This window comes from Saimiri boliviensis, chromosome 4 (assembly GCF_048565385.1).
Source record: "Saimiri boliviensis isolate mSaiBol1 chromosome 4, mSaiBol1.pri, whole genome shotgun sequence".
Lineage (NCBI taxonomy): Eukaryota > Metazoa > Chordata > Mammalia > Primates > Cebidae > Saimiri > Saimiri boliviensis.
This window is the reverse complement of record NC_133452.1, coordinates 99,832,668-99,850,801: the sequence shown is the minus strand read 5'-3', so window position 1 is coordinate 99,850,801 and position 18,134 is coordinate 99,832,668. Positions and strand designations below refer to the sequence as shown.

General features: G+C 53.8%; 1 protein-coding gene across 3 annotated transcripts; it reads left to right on the top strand.

The window, feature by feature from the left end:
• The first annotated feature begins 2,617 nt into the window (after window positions 1-2,617).
• TULP1 (TUB like protein 1) lies at window positions 2,618-17,713 on the top strand. 3 transcript variants are annotated; one of them, XM_010334069.3, is made up of 14 exons: window positions 2,618-2,730; window positions 2,845-2,896; window positions 3,263-3,353; window positions 3,676-3,834; window positions 4,464-4,613; window positions 5,874-5,975; window positions 6,051-6,167; window positions 6,474-6,577; window positions 10,285-10,455; window positions 10,594-10,706; window positions 12,249-12,360; window positions 12,440-12,538; window positions 15,495-15,666; window positions 17,157-17,713. In XM_010334069.3, the coding sequence occupies exons 1-14, from the start codon at window positions 2,684-2,686 to the stop codon at window positions 17,471-17,473; spliced, it is 1,806 nt and encodes a 601-aa protein (XP_010332371.2). In that variant the 5' UTR covers window positions 2,618-2,683; the 3' UTR covers window positions 17,474-17,713. The 3 variants fall into 3 exon arrangements, with proteins under 3 accessions (XP_010332371.2, XP_074254063.1, XP_010332372.2); XM_074397962.1 differs by having other exon boundaries at window positions 17,137-17,337; XM_010334070.3 differs by lacking the exon at window positions 4,464-4,613.
• The last annotated feature ends 421 nt before the right edge of the window (window positions 17,714-18,134 follow it).

The following is an 18,134-nucleotide window of genomic DNA, read 5'->3' as shown; positions in this document are numbered from 1 at the left end:
CATGGTGAAACCCAGTCTCTACTAAAAATACAAAAAATTAGCAGGGCATGGTGGCAGGTGCCTGTAGTCCCAGTTACTCAGGAGGCTGAGGCAGGAGAATTGCTTGAACCCGGGAGGCAGAGGTTGTGGTGAGCCGAGATTGTGCCATTGCACTCCAGCCTGAGCAACAAGAGCAAAAATCTGTCTCAAAAAAAAAAAATAAATAAATAAATAATAATCCATTTTACAAATGAGGAAAAGGAGCTTCAGACTCTCACCCAAGTAACTCACCCACAGTGTTCAGCTCTTCTGTGGCAGGGCTCAGGGCTTGGACTCAGGGCTGACCCAGGTCTGAGATGGCTTTCTCCCACCAGGCCATTTCCAACCTCCAGACATTTGTTTTGCTGTTCCCTTTTCTGGTAGCCTATCCTGTTTTCTTTCTTTTTTTCTCTCTCTTTTTTGAGTTGGAGTCTCTTTCTGTGGCCCAGGCTGGAGTGCAGTGCTATGATCTCAGCTCACTGCAACCTCTAGTGGCCTGGGGTTCAAGTGATTCTCCTGCCTCAGCCTCTTGAGTAGCTGGGACTATAGGCACATGCCACCATGCCCCGCTAATTTTTGTATTTTTAGTAGAGATGGGTTTTCACCATGTTGGCCATGCTGGTCTCGAACTCCTGACCTCAGTGATCCATCTGCCTCGGCCTCCCAAAGTGCTGGGATTACAGGTGTGAGCCACCACATCTGGCTGCATCCTATCTTTTTTTTTCGTTTTTGTATGTGTAATTTCTACCCATCTTTCAAGTTTTAGATCAGTCTTCTGGAAGCTTCTGGGACCTCTGATTGGGCCCCTCTTCTGAGCTTTCTCAGCATTTAACCAAATTTCTCCCATGACATTAATCATATCAACACTCTATCCCTGGTCTCCAAGCTTTTAAAAATAAAATGTCCAGGCCAGGTGCGGTGGCTCAGGACTGTAATCCCAGCACTTTGGGAGGCTGAGGCAGGAGAATCACATGAGGTTAGGAGTTTGAGACCGTCTTGGCCATCATGGTAAAACCCCGTCTCCACAAAACAATACAAAAATTAGCTGGGCACGTGCCTGTAGCCCCAGCTACTCGGGAGGCTGAGGCAGGAGAATCACTTGAAATGGGGAGGTGGAGACTGCAGTGAGCCGAGATTGCAGTGAGCCAAGATTGCACCACTGCACTCAGAGCGAGACTCTGTCTCAAAAAGAAAAAAAAAAAAAAAAGCCAGGCATGGTGGCACAAGCAATTTGGGAGGTTGAGGCTGGAGAATCGCTTGAACCCAGGAGGCAGAGGTTGTAATGAGTCAAGATCATGCCACTGAACTCGAGCCTGGGAGACAGAGTGAAACCGTGTCTCAAAAAAATAAATAAGTAAAATAAAATAAAAAATAAAAATGCATAAATTATCCAGGCATGGTGTCAGGCGCCTGTAATCCCAGTTACTCAGGAGGCTGAGGAGCAAGAATTACTTGTACTCAGGCGGCAGAGATTGCAGTGAGCCAGGATCACATAACTGCACTCCAACCTGGGTGACAAGAGCAAAATTCTGTCTCAAAAAAACAAAAAAAGCATGTCCCCTGTCAGTAAAAAAGGAAGAGTTAAGTGTATACCTCCAATACAGACATATTCTTCATAAGTTACATACATTTTTGTCAACCATATATTAAATATTTGTAAATCCTAGTTCTTATTTATCTATTTTTACTTTTTGAGTTGGAGTCTTGCTCTGTCACCCAGGCTGGAGTGCAGTGGTAGGATCTGGGCTCACTGCAGCCTCTGTCTCCCGGGTTCAAGCAATACTCCTTCCTCAGCCTCCCATGTAGCTGGGACTACAGGTGGCCACCAAGACGCCTGGCTAATTTTTGAATTTTTGGTGGAGACAGGGTTTCACTGTGCTGGCCAGACTGGTCTGGAAGTCCTGACTTCAAATGATCCACCTGCCTCAGCCTCCCAAAGTGCTGGGATTACAGGCGTGAGTCACTGCTCCCGGCCCTGGTTCTTATTTTTTGTAAGAAATAAAGATAGCCGGGCACGGTGGCTCAAGCCTGTAATCTCAGCACTTTGGGAGGCCGAGGCGGGTGGATCACGAGGTCAAGAGATCGAGACCATCCTGGTCAACATGGTGAAACCCCGTCTCTACTAAAAATACGAAAAATTAGCTGGACATGGTGGCGCGTGCCTGTCATCCCAGCTACTCAGGAGGCTGAGGCAGGAGAATTGCTTGAACCCAGGAGGCGGAGGTTGCGGTGAGCCGAGATCGCGCCATTGCACTCCAGCCTGGGTAACAAGGGCGAAACTCCGTCTCAAAAAAAAAAAAAAAAAAAAAAAAAAAAGAAATCAAGATAAATACAAGATAAATACGATACAGTCTAATGTTTTCTTCCCACATCCCACTGACAAATGACCAATCGGTCCCTCTCATCCCAAGCTTCTGGGGACTTCTGGGGGCAGGTGGAACTGGTGGCCATCCTGCAGGCTGCTGGGGGTCTGGGAAGAACTGGAGTTGAGATTCTTCCCGCAGTGGCCTGGGCCCAGCGGGATGTAGCACCTCCCACAGCGCGGCCAGGCCTCCACCACTGCTTGAGCAGGAGGAGGAGGGGTGAGGTTGAGCCGGGATTAGCAGGAGTCGGGAGGGAGGCTCCTAGACCTGCAGAGAAAGGGGCGCGGATAGGTGAAGGCACCATGCCTCTGCAGAATGAAACCCTCCGAGAGGTGTGGGCCTCTGACAGGTCTGGAGGGCCCCCATTTTGGGGTACTTGAACCCTGGGGGGCTTAGATGGAAGGGATAGGTGGGATGGGGAGGGAGGGGACGGGAGACAGGCTGATCCCTTTGCTACCCTCAGTGGGCATGAAGAAGAAAGCCTGAGCCCGGAGGCCCAGCGGCGCCCCAAGCAGGTATGCCACCCCACTTGGAAAGGAAGCAGAAAGACGTCCCAACTGTGCGGAAACCCACGCAGAGTAGCGGGTCTAGGGGCGGGACAGGTCCCCCTCAGCAGGGTCTAGGGGTTGCATGTCTGAAGATTTGTGGGGAGAAAGGGCTGTGCGGGGGCTTGGGGTTTCCAGGGGAGGTACCGGGACTTTGGAGCATTGGATGGGCCGCGATGCACGGATGGGGTCATCCTTCCTCACTCCAGGAAGGGGGCTGCAGCTCCCCCCGGATAATCTGCGGTTATTTCTGGCAGCTCAAGGGATTAGAGGGGGATGGGCAGCCTCAGAACCCCCCTTTCCTTCTTCGTCCTCCTCTTGACCCCCCTTCCGCAGCGACCCGCCCCGGCACAGAGGCCAAGGAAGAAGAGGACGGAGGCCCCCGAATCCCCCTGCCCCACGGGATCCAAGCCCCGGAAGCCCGGAGGTGGGCGGGGTGCGGGGTGTGGAGCGGGGGGCGGACCCCCAGGGTGCGGGCCGCGGGTGGGAGGGGCCTGAGGGCCCGCGCGGGGTCCAGGGGAGAAGGGGACGACGAATGGGGTTGGGAGCTGGCAGCTGGTGGGGTAGAAGGGGCGGGAGGCTGAGTGGAAGCCGGGGAGGAGTGTTGAAAGTGGAAGGGGCCCAGGGGAGACCCCCTAGGGTGAGGAGCCCGAGGGGGCATGCCCAGGCTGGGGGGTAGGTAGCTGGTAGAGGCGCGGCCTCGCGGACCCGCGGGTGGGACCCCATCTGAACCCCGCATCTCGGCTCAGCGGGGCGAAGGGGGAGGCCGCGGGAGGAGCCTTCCCCGGACCCAGCCGAGGCCCGGGCGCCGCAGACGGTCTACGCCAGGTTCCTCAGGGACCCCGAGGCCAAGAAGCGAGACCCCCGGGAAACCTTTCTGGTAGCCCGTGCCCCAGACGCGGAGGACGGTGAGAGAGGGCCCTGGAGACGCGGGTGAGGGGGCGGTGGAGCCAAGGGGAGAAGGGGCTGGCTGGACAGGACGACCCCGAGAGGTAGAAAACAGCTGTAGCCAAACAGCCCCCACTTCTCTGGCCTTGTCTTTGAGCCAGGTATTGTGCTAAGCACCAACTACGAGAGGGTGATTCTCTTGTTCCCCCCACCCCATTGTACAGTTGGAGAAACTGAGTCAGAGAGGGGTTAAGGGTTTTGCCTTAAGCGGCAGTTAGGAGCCAGGAGTGGCCCCGATGGGTCTGACTCAAGATGAGAAACAGACAAGGTCAGGGAGAAGCAGAGTGGGTGCAGGGAGAAGGGGCGAGGGGAGTGTGTAAGGGGAGGAGGGTGGCAGGGAGGGAGAGGGAGGCCATTTCTCCAGGACAGGATTCCAACAACCCTAGCCACTCCCCTGACTTGCAGACCCTGAAGGCTGCCAGTCACCCTCACTCTTCTGGGAAGGTGCCAGGTCTCCTGTTCTTGTTTCAGAAGGGCAGGCTCCCCTCCTGTTGCCCATGCACCACTTCCCAGCAGGCTGGAGGGACTGGGCTCCCCAGATAAGGAGGGCCCCGATCAAACCCCCATTATGAAGAGTTTCTACCTACAGAGGAGGAGGAGGAAGAGGAGGATGAGGAGGATGAGGAAGAGGAGGCAGAGGAAAAGAAAAAGAAAATCCTTCTGCCTCCCAAGAAGCCTCTGAAAGAGAAGAGCTCCGCGGACCTGAAGGAGAGGAGGGCCAAGGCCCAGGGCTTAAGGGGTGGGTGCTGAGAGAGCCCACATGGGAGCGGAACAGCCCTGTCCTTGGGGGTTGGGGCTTGGCATCTCACTGAGACACAGTGGTCGAGGCCTCAAAACAAACCCAGAGCTGGTACAGGAGGGTTTTTCCTCTGAGGGTTTCTTCCCCCGGATGGTCCTTAAGGACATAGACCAATATATGCCCCACGGCCCCTGCCCCTTGTGCTCTGTGAGCCAGGGGAGGACAGAGGATTCTAGTTTTTTGTTTTGTTTTCTTTTCTTTTTGAAACAAAATGTTGCCTCTGTTGCCCAGGCTCGAGTGCAGCGGTGCAATCTCGGCTCACCAAAACCTCCATCTCCCCGGTTCAAGCGATTCTCCTGCCTCAGCCTCCCAAGTAGCTGGAATTACAGGCACACGCCACCACGCCTGGCTAATTTTGTATTTTTAGTAGAGACAGGGTTTCTCCATGTTGGGCAGGCTGGTCTCGAACTCCCAACCTCAGGTGATCCACCCAATTCAGCCTCCCAAAGGGCTGAGATTACAGGTGTGAGCCACTGCGCCCAGACAGGATTCTAGTTTTCTTTGTGTTTTTTTTTTTGTTTAGTTTTTGTTTTAACTCAATGGAAATTGTTATCATTTTTATAAAAGTGTCAAGTGATTACAGTAAAAAGAAATCAGTGAGTCAGTGCTGTGATGGCATCCTGTCCTGGGTAACTTACCTGATAGATACCAGCAGCCTGGCCTAGAGCTGGGACCTTGGGCCTCCGAGGCCGGGAGAGCACACTCTGTAGCGGTGACCAGAGAAGGATTCCTGGAGGACACGGGACAAAAGGCAGGATTTGGAGGCTCGGTTAGAAGGCCTGGTGTTTATGCATTCAAGAACTGCTTGTTAAGCTCCTGGTCTTAGTCCACAGCTTTTTTGGACTCAGGGAAAGAAAAACCAAGACGAGCAGAAGTCAATACAAAAGTTAGCCGGGTGTGGTGGCAGCACCTGTAGTCCCAGCTACTTGGGAGGCTGAGGCACAAGAATTACTTGAACCCAGGAGGCAGACGTTGCAGTGAGTGGAGATCCTGCCACTGCACTCCAGCCTAGGCAACAGAGCAAGACTATCTCAGGAAAAAAAAAAAAAAAAAAAAAAAAAAAAAGCAGAAGAAGGCAGACTCTGGGCCCCTGTCAAGCCTTCAGCCTCTCTGGGGACTACAGGGAGGAGAGAGGGTCGGAAGGCAGCCTTCAGCCCCAGTAGACACCGTCTCTGCCTGACCCCCATCTTCCATTTCCAGGAGACCTGGGAAGCCCTGACCCCCCACCGAAACCTCTGCGCACTAGGAATAAAGAAGCCCCAGCAGAGGAGGGGACCAAGATAAGAAAGACTAAGAAGAAAGGTGAGCGCAGCTCAGGGAGAAACAGGGGACTCTAGCTGCGGTGGGGGTTGTGACGCTTTCACATCCACAATGCAGGGTCTGGGGAGGCGGACAAGGACCCCTCAGGGAGCCCAGCCAGTGCCAGAAAGAGCCCAGCAGCCCTGTTTCTGGTTGGGGAAGGCAGTCCTGCCAAGAAAGCTCTGAAGAAGAAAGGTGGGTGGCAAGGGCGTCTGGTGTGGTGACATCTTGAGGTGGTCCTGGGGGCGGGGAGCTGGCAGGTCCTTGCATCATATGGGACAGTGCCAGGTAAGGAGCTGTGGGGTCTAGAGTAAGACAGCGTGCGGGGCATCTTCATCCTCGCTTTGATAGCTGTGTGGTCTCAGGTAGGTGTCTGAGCCTTTCTGTGCTCTAATAATAACATGGGGTTGACCATCTTGTGGTTGTGGGGAGCATCCAAGTGAGACATGGGTGCAAACCAGGGTGAGGCATTCACAGCCTTGTTTCCCGCTCTGTGCCCAGGCACTCCCAAAGGCGAGAGAAAGGAGGAAGAAGAGGAGGACAAGGCAGCTACGGTGACAAAGAACACCAATCAAAAGGGCAAAGCCAAAGGAAAAGGCAAAAAGGTTGGGGCGCAGCGGGACAGGGGGCTGAGGTCCCTTCAGGAAGCAGAGGCAGGGGCCCGGACCTGGGAACCTAGAGGGTGGGGCCTTGGAGTCCCTTGAGGTTCGAACCTTGGCTCCCCCTCTCGTGATAGGATGTGAGGACAAAGGGAACCAGGTTTGCGCAAACAGAGGAGGCGTTCGTGGGGTCATCAGGCTGGGACTGGCCACGCAAGGGCTTTATGTCATCTGGGCTCTCTGAGGCCTCCCCTCTGCAGCGTAACCATCAGAGAGCCAGGGATGCCCACACCCCTACATTTTCCGTGCTAGGGAGCACATAGGCAGAGAGGCATATGAGGACTGACTGACTGACTGTTAGCTGCACCAGTTGTTAAAATGTTTCTACCCTCGGTGGCTCAAGCCTGTAATCCCAGCACTTTGGGAGGCCGAGGCGGGTGGATCACGAGGTCAAGACCATCCTGGTCAACATGGTGAAACCCCATCTCTACTAAAAATACAAAAAATTAGGTGGGCATGGTGGCGCGTGCCTATAATCCCAGCTACTCAGGAGGCTGAGGCAGGAGAATTGCCTGAACCCAGGAGGCGGAGGTTGCGGTGAGCCGAGATCGAGCCATTGCACTCCAGCCTGGGTAACAAGAGTGAAACTCCGTCTCAAAAAAAAAAAAAAAAAAATGTTTCTACCCTACTGCCCTGAGCTCCCTAGGCACTTTCACCCACCCCACCCAGGACTTCCCAACCTCCCAGCGACTAAATACTCCAGCAATGAAAGAATTAACACTGCCCATCAGGGGCCTCCGGGTTCCTCCTCCAAGCTTGCCAGTGGGCATCTCGAACAGGTTGTTACATATTTTGAATATTGCCCCTGCTCGCAAACAGGACTCAGGTGCCAACACACGAAAGCTGGAGTAAGCAGGAGAGGGAGGTCCAACTGAGAGGAAGTAATGAAAGTCTTGGAGGAACAGGTTTCCCCCACTGGGGAGAGCACCGTGAGGACGGGGCCTGGGTTTTAGCTTTGTAGGTCTATTAGTTTGTGCGGGAGGGTTCAGGTTTGGGGGGACTGATTCACATTAACCGAGATCACCAGATGCTGATGTACAATCTGAAAGGCCAGTTTACTGTCTCCCAGGGGGAATATAACGACAGAGCAGCCTGCGGTACAGTAGGCTCTTGAAATTCGCAGCTGCTGAAGTGTTTGAATAAGCTCTGGCTTTCTCCGTCTTGCGTTCCAAACATAATCTATTTCCCAAGCTTCTTCTGGAATAGCCTAGAGTGGAGAATGGCTGGTCACCTGTCCCTGAGCTGATGGCTCATATGCTCCATCTCTACTCAAAATACAAAAATTAGCAGAGTGTGGCGATGTGCACCTGTAGACCCAGCTACTTGGGAGGATAAGGCAGGAGAATCGCTTGGACCCAGGCAGTGGAGGTTGCGGTGAGCCGAGATCGTGCCACTGCACCCCACCCTGGGTGACAGAGCGAGACTCCATCTCAAAAAAAAAAAAAAAAATGGCCTGGGCATGGAGGCTCACACCTGTAATCCCAGCACTTTGGGAGGCCGAGGCTGGTGGATCACGAGGTCAAGAGATCAAGACCATCCTGGTCAACATGGTGAAACTCCGTCTCTACTAAAAATACAAAAAATCAGCTGGGCATGGTGGTGCGTGCCTGTAATCCCAGCTACTCAGGAGGCTGAGGCAGGAGAATTGCCTGAACCCAGGAGACGGAGGTTGCGGTGAGCCGACATCGCACCGTTACACTCCAGCCTGGGTAACAGGAGCGAAACTCTGTCTCAAAAAAAAAAAAAAAAAGAAAGAAAAAAGAAAAAAAAGGCCAACTACAGCACATCAGGCCTTCTTTCTGGCTCCCAAATAGCACTGGACCCTCAAATGCACACACCCAGGCTGGCAGTCCATGCTTGCTCCTGTTGGAAAGTTGGGCTTAGACTCTTGGCTCCCTTCCTATGAGGGATAGAACATGAGAACAAAGGGTACCAGGTTTGTGAGAACAGAAGGGGCTGTTGTGGGGTCACCAGGCCACTCTAGGGCTTTATGTCACCAAATTGTTCCTAGGAGTTTCTCAGTGAGCAAAGTGAGCTTACATATTCATTCATGTATTAGCTATGCATTGCTGTGTAACAAATCACCCCAAACTGAGTATCTAAAAACAACATTTACTTTCTTATTCTTAGAGTCAGAAATCTAGGAGTGGCTTAGCAGAGTAGTTCTGGCTCAGGGTCTCTGATGAAGTTGCAATCAGAGTATCAGCTGGGGCTGCTGTCATTCTGAAGGCTTCACTGGAAATGAAGGATCCAATTTTAAAATAGCTTCCTGGGGTGGGTGCTAGCTGAAGATCTCAGTTCCTTCCTACCAGGACCTCTCCTGGGGGCTGCTTGAGTGTTCTTATGACATGACAGCCAACTTCTCCCAAAGCCCAGGAGACAGAGAGCCATGTAGAAGCCACAATCTATTTTATGACCTAACCTTGGAAGTGGCCCACCATCACTTCTGCCATATTCTACTGGTCACAGGGACCAACCCTGGTACTCAGTGGGAGGAGACTACATGAAGGCACAAATACCAGGAGACAAGGATCACTGGGTGCCGTCTTATGATAATGAATATCATTTTGACTGCGATATTCATTATTTACTATATGCTAACAATAACAGTAGTAACTAACACTTCCCTAGTGCTTAGAACACAGCAGTCCATTCTGTCAGCCCCACTTCACTACCTGAGACAGTATGTAAAGGACGGAAGGTTTTTTTTTTTTTTTTTTTTTTTTTTGAGACGGAGTCTCACTCTGTTGCCAGGCTGGAGTGCAGTGGCACCATCTCAGCTCACTGCAATATCCACCTCTCAGGTTCAAGCAATTCTCCAGCCTTAGCCTCCTAAGTAGCTGGGATTACAGGTGCGCACCACACCCAGTTGATTTTTGTATTTTTAGTTGAGACAGGGCTTCACTATGTTGGCCAGGATGGTCTTGATCTCTTGACCTTGTGATCTGCCTGCCTCAACTTCCCAAAGTGCTGGGATTACAGGCATCAGCCACCTGCTTGGCCGAGGGAAGGTCTTTCTAAAAGCTCTGGATCTCATAGGAGATTGGACTGGACTCATGCCCCAGCTCCACCTCTGACTAGTTACGTGAACTTGGGAAGTGACTTACCTTCTATAAGCCTCAGCTTCTTCGTCTGCACAATGGGGATGACTACCGCAGTGGGGTGGTATGAGGATGAAATGAGTTAATATGCGGAAAGTACGTGGAACTATGGCACCCTGGTAGAATTTATGCAAAAGTTTGTTAAATACATAGGTAAGGTTGTCCCAGGTATCCACCCCTACCGTTCTCACTTCTCAGATGAGAAAACTGAGTCGCATGGTGATCTGACAGTTAATGGTGTAACAAGGATCCGAACCTGGACAATCTGGCTCCCAAGTGTGTACTCCTCACCACAAGCTAAGCAGAATAAAAATAAGTCATATAGCTCCCCAGAGCCTCCTAACTTGGCCGTGCTGGGTTGTCAGGGAGTGTGAGGGGCAGAGGCATCCCAGCCTCCAGGGATGCAGCCCTGCTCTAGCCAGCTTCTCTGTTCTCTCTGCACACAGAAAGCAGTGAGTTGTCTTGCCAGGCTGCCAGTGTCCCAGCACTGGGACCTGCTGGGGGTGGGGGAGCTGGTGCTCTGGGGCTGACATACCCTCTGCCCCCACCCAGAAGGAGGAGAGGGCACCATCTCCCCCCGTGGAGGTAGACGAACCCCGGGAGTTTGTGCTCCAGCCTGCCCCCCAGGGCCGCACAGTGCGCTGCCGGCTGACCCGGGACAAGAAGGGCATGGATCGAGGCATGTATCCGTCCTACTTCCTGCACTTGGACACGGAGAAGAAGGTGGGTGCGGAGCGGCAGCAGAGGAGGGGCCTGGGATGGGGGCCAGGGGACAAAAGGGCCTGCTTTCTCCCAGAAGCTCACCTCCATCCTTTCCCACCTTCTCTTCCCGCCCTCTCACCTGTCTCCCCTTTACCCCAGGTGTTCCTTTTGGCTGGCAGGAAACGAAAACGAAGCAAGACAGCCAATTACCTCATTTCCAGCGACCCTACCAACCTATCCAGAGGCGGGGAGAATTTCATCGGGAAACTGAGGTGGGGCTGGGCTTCCTGGGGCTGGAGGGACTTGGGTCAGCAAGAAGGCCATAGCCAGTCATCTCTGTCCTGCTGTGCCTGGCAGAGCACCCACCATATTGGGCATCCTGGAAATGTCCCCTAGCCCAGGGCCTCTCACTTTGAGGTACACAGATCATTTGGGGAGCTTGCTAAAATGGTTCAGTGTGTGGGGTGAGCCTGGAAGTCTACATTTTTAATGAGCTCCCAGGTGATGCCCACACTGCTGCTGGCCCAGGGCCTCACTTGGAGCAGGGCATAAGTTCCACGAGGGCAGGCACCGGGCCTGTCCTGTTTATGGCTCAATTCCTAACACTGAACACGTATTAGCTACTCAACAAGTATTTACTGAGCAAATGAATGAACACATATTCAGCACTACTCTGTGCCTTCTTCCCGTACACCTCATCTAATCTATACCACAGATCTGAGAGCTGGGGAAGTGGATGCTCAAGGAAGGCCTTATTTCTTAAATTTATGTATTTAGGCCGGGCACGGTGGCTTACGCCTGTAATCCCAGCACTTTGGGAGGCCAAGGCTGGTGGGTCACTTGAGGTCAGGAGTTCAAGGCCAGCGTGGCCAACATGGTGAAATCCCATCTCTACTAAAAATCCAAAAATTAGCCAGGCATGGTGGCACATGCCTGGAGTCCCAGCCATCTGGAAGACACAGGTGGGCGAATCTCTTGAACCTAAGAGGTGGAGGTTGCAGTGAGCTGAGATCATGCCACTGCACTCCAGCCTGGGTGACAGAGCAAGACTCTGTCTCAAAAATAAATTTATGTATTTAACAAGACTTTTATAAGGCCGATTTACGTGTCAGGTGTAATTCTAAGTCACTTCACGCATTCAATCCTTATTGTCTAAATGAGGGAAATGCTGTTACTCAGCCCATTTTATAGATGGGGAAGTTGGGGCTTAGAGAGTTTAAGTACCTTGCCTAAGCTCTCACATCTAGTAAAAGTAAGAGATGGAGCTGAGATTTTAACACTGCCTAGTCTCCTTTTAGATTCAGCCCTTTTTTTTTTTTTTTTTTGGAGACAGGGTCTGACTCTGTTGCCCACGCTGGAGTGCAGTGATGTGATCGCAGCCTCGGCTCACTGCAGCCTCGACCTCCTGGGCTCAAGTGATCCTCTCGCCTTAGCCTCCTGAGTAGCTGGGACTACAGGCATATGCCACCATGCCTGGATAATTTGGGGGTGGGTGGGGGGTACTTTTTGTAGAGGTGGGGTTGCCTGCCATGTTGCCCAGGCTGGTTTCAAACTCCTGAACTCAAGCGATCCTCCCTCCTACGACTCCCAAAGTGCTGGGATTACAGGCTTGGCCTACCATGTCCTGGGTTGGGCCAGCATTTAAAAAGACCTCTGCATAGGGGGAGGCCTGCGGCATGGGACATGAAATTGTTCAGTCCTAAGACACCCCATCCTTGTAGGAAGCTCTCTAAATTGCTTGGCTATATAGAAGGGGTCTGGGGCAGGGATGTAGGATCCTCTCATCCCCGCCCCAAGCTCTACTCTGCTTGCAGGTCCAATCTCCTGGGGAACCGCTTCACTGTCTTTGACAACGGGCAGAACCCACAGCGTGGGTACGGCACTAACGTGGCGAGCCTTCGGCAGGAGCTGGCAGCTGTGATCTATGTGAGGACTCCACCTGTCCCCTGTGCCAGGCTGCTCCCCTTACGGGGTCCGACCTCACAGGCATCTGTTTCCTTACCAGGAAACCAACGTGCTGGGCTTCCGAGGCCCCCGGCGCATGACAGTCATCATTCCTGGCATGAGTGCGGAGAACGAGAGGGTTCCCATCCGGCCCCGAAATGTGAGCCCTGCGCCTCCCTGGTCCCTGGCCTGAGGGCCTTGTTCTCTGAGTCAGGGCTCAGCTTAGGAAATAGCCAATTCCCTGAGCACATTCATCACCCTCCAGCACAAATTCATTCTGGCCACCTGTGGAATGGATTTGGGCTTTTTGTAATTGAATTCACTGAAAAACCACAATAGGCTTTTTGGTTGTTTTCGGAGTTTATATCAAATTCATATATTACATCCATTCATATCTTCATTGACCACACATATTGAATACCAAGTATTATCCTAGGTGCCTGGAAGACATCAGTGGACAAAACACAGATCTGCCCCCCTGAAGCTGGCATTCTAGTGGGAGGAGAGACACAGTAGACAATAATCGTAATAAATAAATAAATTATGGAGCATTCTAGAAGGTGGTAAGGCTATGGGCAAGAAAGTCAGGCCAGTGCAGTGGATCACTTGAGGCCAGGAGTTCAAGACCACCCTGGCCAACATGGTGAAACCCCAGGCTGCACACCTCTAGTCCCAGCTATTTGGAAGGCTGAGGTGGGAGGACTGCTTGAGGCCAGCAGGTAGAGGTTGCAGTGAGCCAAGACTGCACCACTGCACTCCAGGCCAGGTGCAGTGGCTCACTCCTGTAATACTAGCACTTTGGAAGGCCAAGGTGGGCAGATCACCTTAGGTCAGGAGTTCGAGACCAGCTTGCCCAACATGGCAAAACCCCATCTCTACTAAAAATACAAAAATTAGCTTGGCATGGTGGCACATGCCTGTAATCCCAGCTACTCGGGAGGCTGAGGCAGGAGAACTGCTTGAAGCGGGACCTGGGAGGCAGAGGTTGCAGTGAGCCGAGATCGCACCAACTGCACTCCAGCCTGGTGACAGAGTAAGACTCTGTCTCCGGAAAAAAAAAAAGAAAGAAAGAAAGAATTTTTAAAAAGAAAAAAAGTCAAACAGGGGAAGGGAGGTGACAAGTGTGTGTATAGACTCAATATTAAATATGGTTGTCAGAGTGGGCCTCAATGAGAGGGTGAGGGAGTGAGCCTGCAGGTAACTGGGGGAAGAGCACCTGGGCAGAGGGAAGAGCCAGTGCAAAGGTCCTGTGGCAGGAGGAGGCCCGTGGGTTGGAGGCACTGCCAGGTGGCCAGTGTGGCTAGAGGGAGAGGAAGTCAGAGAAGTGAGGGTAAGGGGTAGACAGGTCCTGCAAAACTGATTTTTGCTCTGAGAGAAATGGGAAGCAACAACAGGGTTTTGAGCAGAGGAGTCACAAGACCTGTTTTTGTTTTTGAGATAGAGTCTCCCTCTGTCACCCAGGCTGGAGTGCAATGGTGTGATCACAGTTCACTGCAACCTCTATCTCCTGGGTTTAAGAAATTCTCCTGCCTCAGCCTCCTGAGTAGCTGGGATTACAGGTGCATACCACCACACCCAGCTAATTTTTGTATTTTATGTAGCGATGGGGTTTCACCACGATGGCCAGGCTGGTCTTGAACTCCTGACCTCAAGTGATCCACCTGCCTCGGCCTCCCAAAGTGCTGGGATCATAGGCGTGAGGCACCGTGCCCGGCTTTTTATTTTTTTGTGACTGGGTCTTACTGTAGCCCAGGCTGGAGTGCAGTGGTGTGATCATGGCTCACTACAGCCTCGACCTCCTGGCCTCAAACAGAGCTCCTTCCTGCCTCAGCCTCAGCCTTTCATGTAGCTGAGACCCTAAGCACATGCCACCATACCTGGCCAGTTTTTTGGAGAGCTAGGGTCTCACTTTGTTGCCCAGGCTGGTCTCAAACTCCTGGGCTCATGATCCTCTCGCCTCGTCCTCTCAAAGTGTTGGGATTACAGGTGTGAGCCACTGCTGTTGGCATGACTTTTATTTTAAAAAGCAAAGGTGGTTTTGTGTGTGTGAGAGGCGCAGGTTAAGATGGAGAAATGTTCTGGAGAGACGTGTCAGTCCTGTGCTCTGCTCTTTAGCACTGCAGGTCCAATGAGTCCAGGATTTCAGAGACTCTGGGTGACTTGCATGCCCCATCCTCACAGAAGACTGAGGTCATTTTACTCATTTACAATGAAAGATAATACCCCTGTCAGCTGATCACACATCCTTCCCTGCTGGAAAGTCACAGCCCAGGCTGATCTGCAGGGAACCAGCCATGGGAGGCTCAGTGTTCAGGGTTCACTCAGCCTGTGGGCCCCACAGTTGCTCCTCCCATGTCTGGAATAAACACACAAATCCCCCAGGCAGCACCTCCTGCCTTTATTTGGGCCCAGTAAGAAACGCCCACTGCTGCTTTGGGTCTCTCTTCTGCCAATTACAGTGCAGTGGGAGGAATGGTAAGAGCTAAGTGTCATGGAAGCTCAGAGCTGAGACATCTAAATCAGATTGCTGGGGGGGGGGCGGGGTCAGGAAGGCTTCTTGGAGGAGGTGATCTTGAGTGGACTCACTCTAATCCATGAACGTGAGCAGGTAACAAGGAAACTCAGGAAAGCAAGATCTTAAGGGCACATCGTACAGACCCTGCTCGTTCCTTTCAGAAACTCTCCTCCAAGTACACTTTCTCTTAACTGTAATTTACCTGTCCATCTCCCCAACTCAACTGTGTGCCCCTTGTAGGTCTGAGATCGGCTCCTCCTGCCATTAGGTACCGGCATGTGTCCGTCTCCTAAGACCGCTTGGGTACCAGTGGCATGGAATGCCTATGTGCCAGATAGATGCCCCTTGCCATTTTCCAGCCCTCCGCTTTGACATCCCAAAGACAAAGCCCCATCCTCACGGACGTGCACCTGTCCACAAGGACACCACAAATGCCAAGCCTATTCTCAGATCCCCTAATGGATGGAGATGTCCAGGCCGCACCCCTGCACACACATACAAGAGCATGCATAAACGGCCAGGCCCCTTCTCCGGTCAGTCCTGAGCCGTCTCAGCCATCTCTAACTGTCCTCTCCCTGTCTACTCCCCTGGGGCAACCCAGGCTAGCGACGGCCTGCTGGTGCGCTGGCAGAACAAGACACTGGAGAGCCTCATCGAACTGCACAACAAGCCACCTGTCTGGAACGACGACAGCGGCTCCTACACCCTCAACTTCCAAGGCCGGGTCACCCAGGCCTCAGTCAAGAACTTCCAGATTGTCCACGCTGATGACCGTGAGTACCAGCCAAGGCCTGGCTCTTCTCCGCCACCCCCAGGACGCCAACCCTCACTGAAGCTCCCCTCACCCCCTCACACACGCGCACCAGCCTCTATCCCAGGAACTGGGACATGCTGCAAGGTCACGCTCTCCTGTGGCACTGACATTGTGCTCTCAGGAGCCTCAGACATTCCAAGTGGGTGTCTTGGGGCTCGTCATTCCAGGTTCCCATTCCAGCATTGGCCAGAGCAGAGCATTCTGGATAAGATCGTGTTGAAGGGAGGGTTGAGCGCCTAGAGTTTGAAAACCACTGACAGCCTAACCCCTCTGTGATCAAAGAGGGTGCTGAGGCTCCGAGAGGGCAGCCCTTTGCCCAAAGTCTCTCAGCTCCTTCTCCAGGAAGTGACACTGGCTCTCAAAATTTATTTCACGACACTTAACGCAGTGCTTACTATGTGCAGAGCGCTGTTCTTGGGATTTTACAGATACTGAATCATTAAATCCCTGTCTGAAGAGTGCCATTGTTATCCCTATTTGGCAGAAAACAGGCACAGAGAGGTTAAGCAACTTGTCCACGGTCACATTCTAGTAGGAGGTACAGCTGACAGTCTGGATTTCCAGTGGCCATGCTCTTAACCTCTTCAAGATGGCTGCCTTTTAGGGGCAGGGAATATTAAGCATTTTTGAGTGCCTACTCTGTCTTCTCTCAAGTGAGGTCAAAGGACTACCCTGGAAGAGTCAGGGAAACAAGATGTCCCTGTTACAAGCCTTGGGGAAAGGCTTCCTTCCCACTAGGGTGCGGAAGTTTAGGGATAGAAGCCTATCTCCCAGAGGTCTCTGGGTTCCCAGGGTTGGACCAATCCTGAGCAAGCCCCCCACCCCTAACTGCATCCTAGGGATGTGCCCCCAGTGCCACCTGTCCTGTGGCCGTCGGACTGCTCTCCAGATCACGTTTCTGGTGGAGCCTGGTCCACCTGAGTTTGGGGGTATTTTTAGCAACTTCCTGTGGATGCTGGGGGAGGTGCTGAGGTTGGGGCTGGGAACCCGGACCAGAGAGGGGAGAGGTGTCCAGTGAAGCTGAGGAAGGGGACCAGGGGGCTAGTCAAGCGGTGGGACTTCGGAGCTGGGGATAGGAGGGAAGAATGTGCCCAGAAGCAGCAGACGTTGGGAAGGAAGAGTTCTGGGCTTGGATACATTTGAGAGGGTCCTATAGTTAATTAGGTGCAGGCTCTCGGCATGACCTTTGGCAGCAGCAGACAAGGCAGGATCCCTGCCCCCAGGAGCTTACAGTGTGACTGTGAAGCCAGATGGAGCTGGTGTGGAGTGGGATAGGAAGACGGGATGGGTGTTGAGTAACTGAGATGATGGCTGAGGGTTGGAGCCCCAAGGCAAGGGAGAGACTGCCCCCAAGGTTGGGGACACTGTCTGCCAGGATGGGGGTCCAAGGAGGTCTCGGGCCGCCCCCACCCCTGTCTTGTGTCCATAGCCGACTATATCGTGCTGCAGTTCGGCCGCGTGGCGGAGGACGCCTTCACCCTAGACTACCGGTACCCGCTGTGCGCCCTGCAGGCCTTCGCCATCGCCCTCTCCAGTTTCGACGGGAAGCTGGCCTGCGAGTGACCCCAGCAGCCCCTCAGCGCCCCCAGAGCCCATCTGCGTGGAGGAAAGGATTCAGTGGAGGCTTGCAGGGTCCTTCCAGCAATGCCCCCGCGGAGGACTGCTCCTGTGTCGGGGCTGACCCGTCATTGCCTCTCGGTGACCTCCGTCCGCTCCCCAACCTGGCACGGGCCGAGGCAGGAGGAGCCCGGACAGACGGCGGGTAGGACGGAGATGAAGAACATCTGGAGCTGGAGCCGCACATCTGGTCTCGGAGCTCGCCTGCGCCGCGGCGCCCCCCTCCTCCCGCGCCCCAGTCACTTCCTGTCCGGGAGCAGTAGTCAGTGTTGTTTTAACCTCCCCTCTCCCCGGGACCGCGCTAGGGCTCCGAGGAGCTGGGGCAGGCTAGGAGGAGGGGGTGGGTGATGGGGGACGAGGGCCAAGCACCCCAATAAAGCCGCGTCCTTGGCCAAGCGGAGCGGTGATTCCTCAGCGCGTGCGGATAACAGGGCGGCGGCAGGAGTCCGAGGCGCGGGCTGGGAGCCCCAACTCCCGCCCCACTCCCGCCCAGGCCCCAGGGCTCCCGCGTCCCCTCCCCGCGCCCGTCGCGGGTCCTACCGAAACTCGGCGGCCGCGCAGCGTCGAGACGCCCCTCGTGGGGGCCCAGGGAGCCAGGGCGAGAGGGAGGGCCCCGGAGGTCGGGGAAGAGGGAGAAAGGGAGAAGAAATTCGAGAAACGAGCCACTCGGGGAGAACCAGACAAACCGGGTCCCGGCAGGGCGGACGCAGCCGCCAGGGCGGAGCCGGGTCTGGGGCCCCGGGAGTTGGGGGCAGGCCCGCGAGCGGGAGGGGCGCTCCGTCTCAGCAACTCGAGACTGGGGTAGAGGGG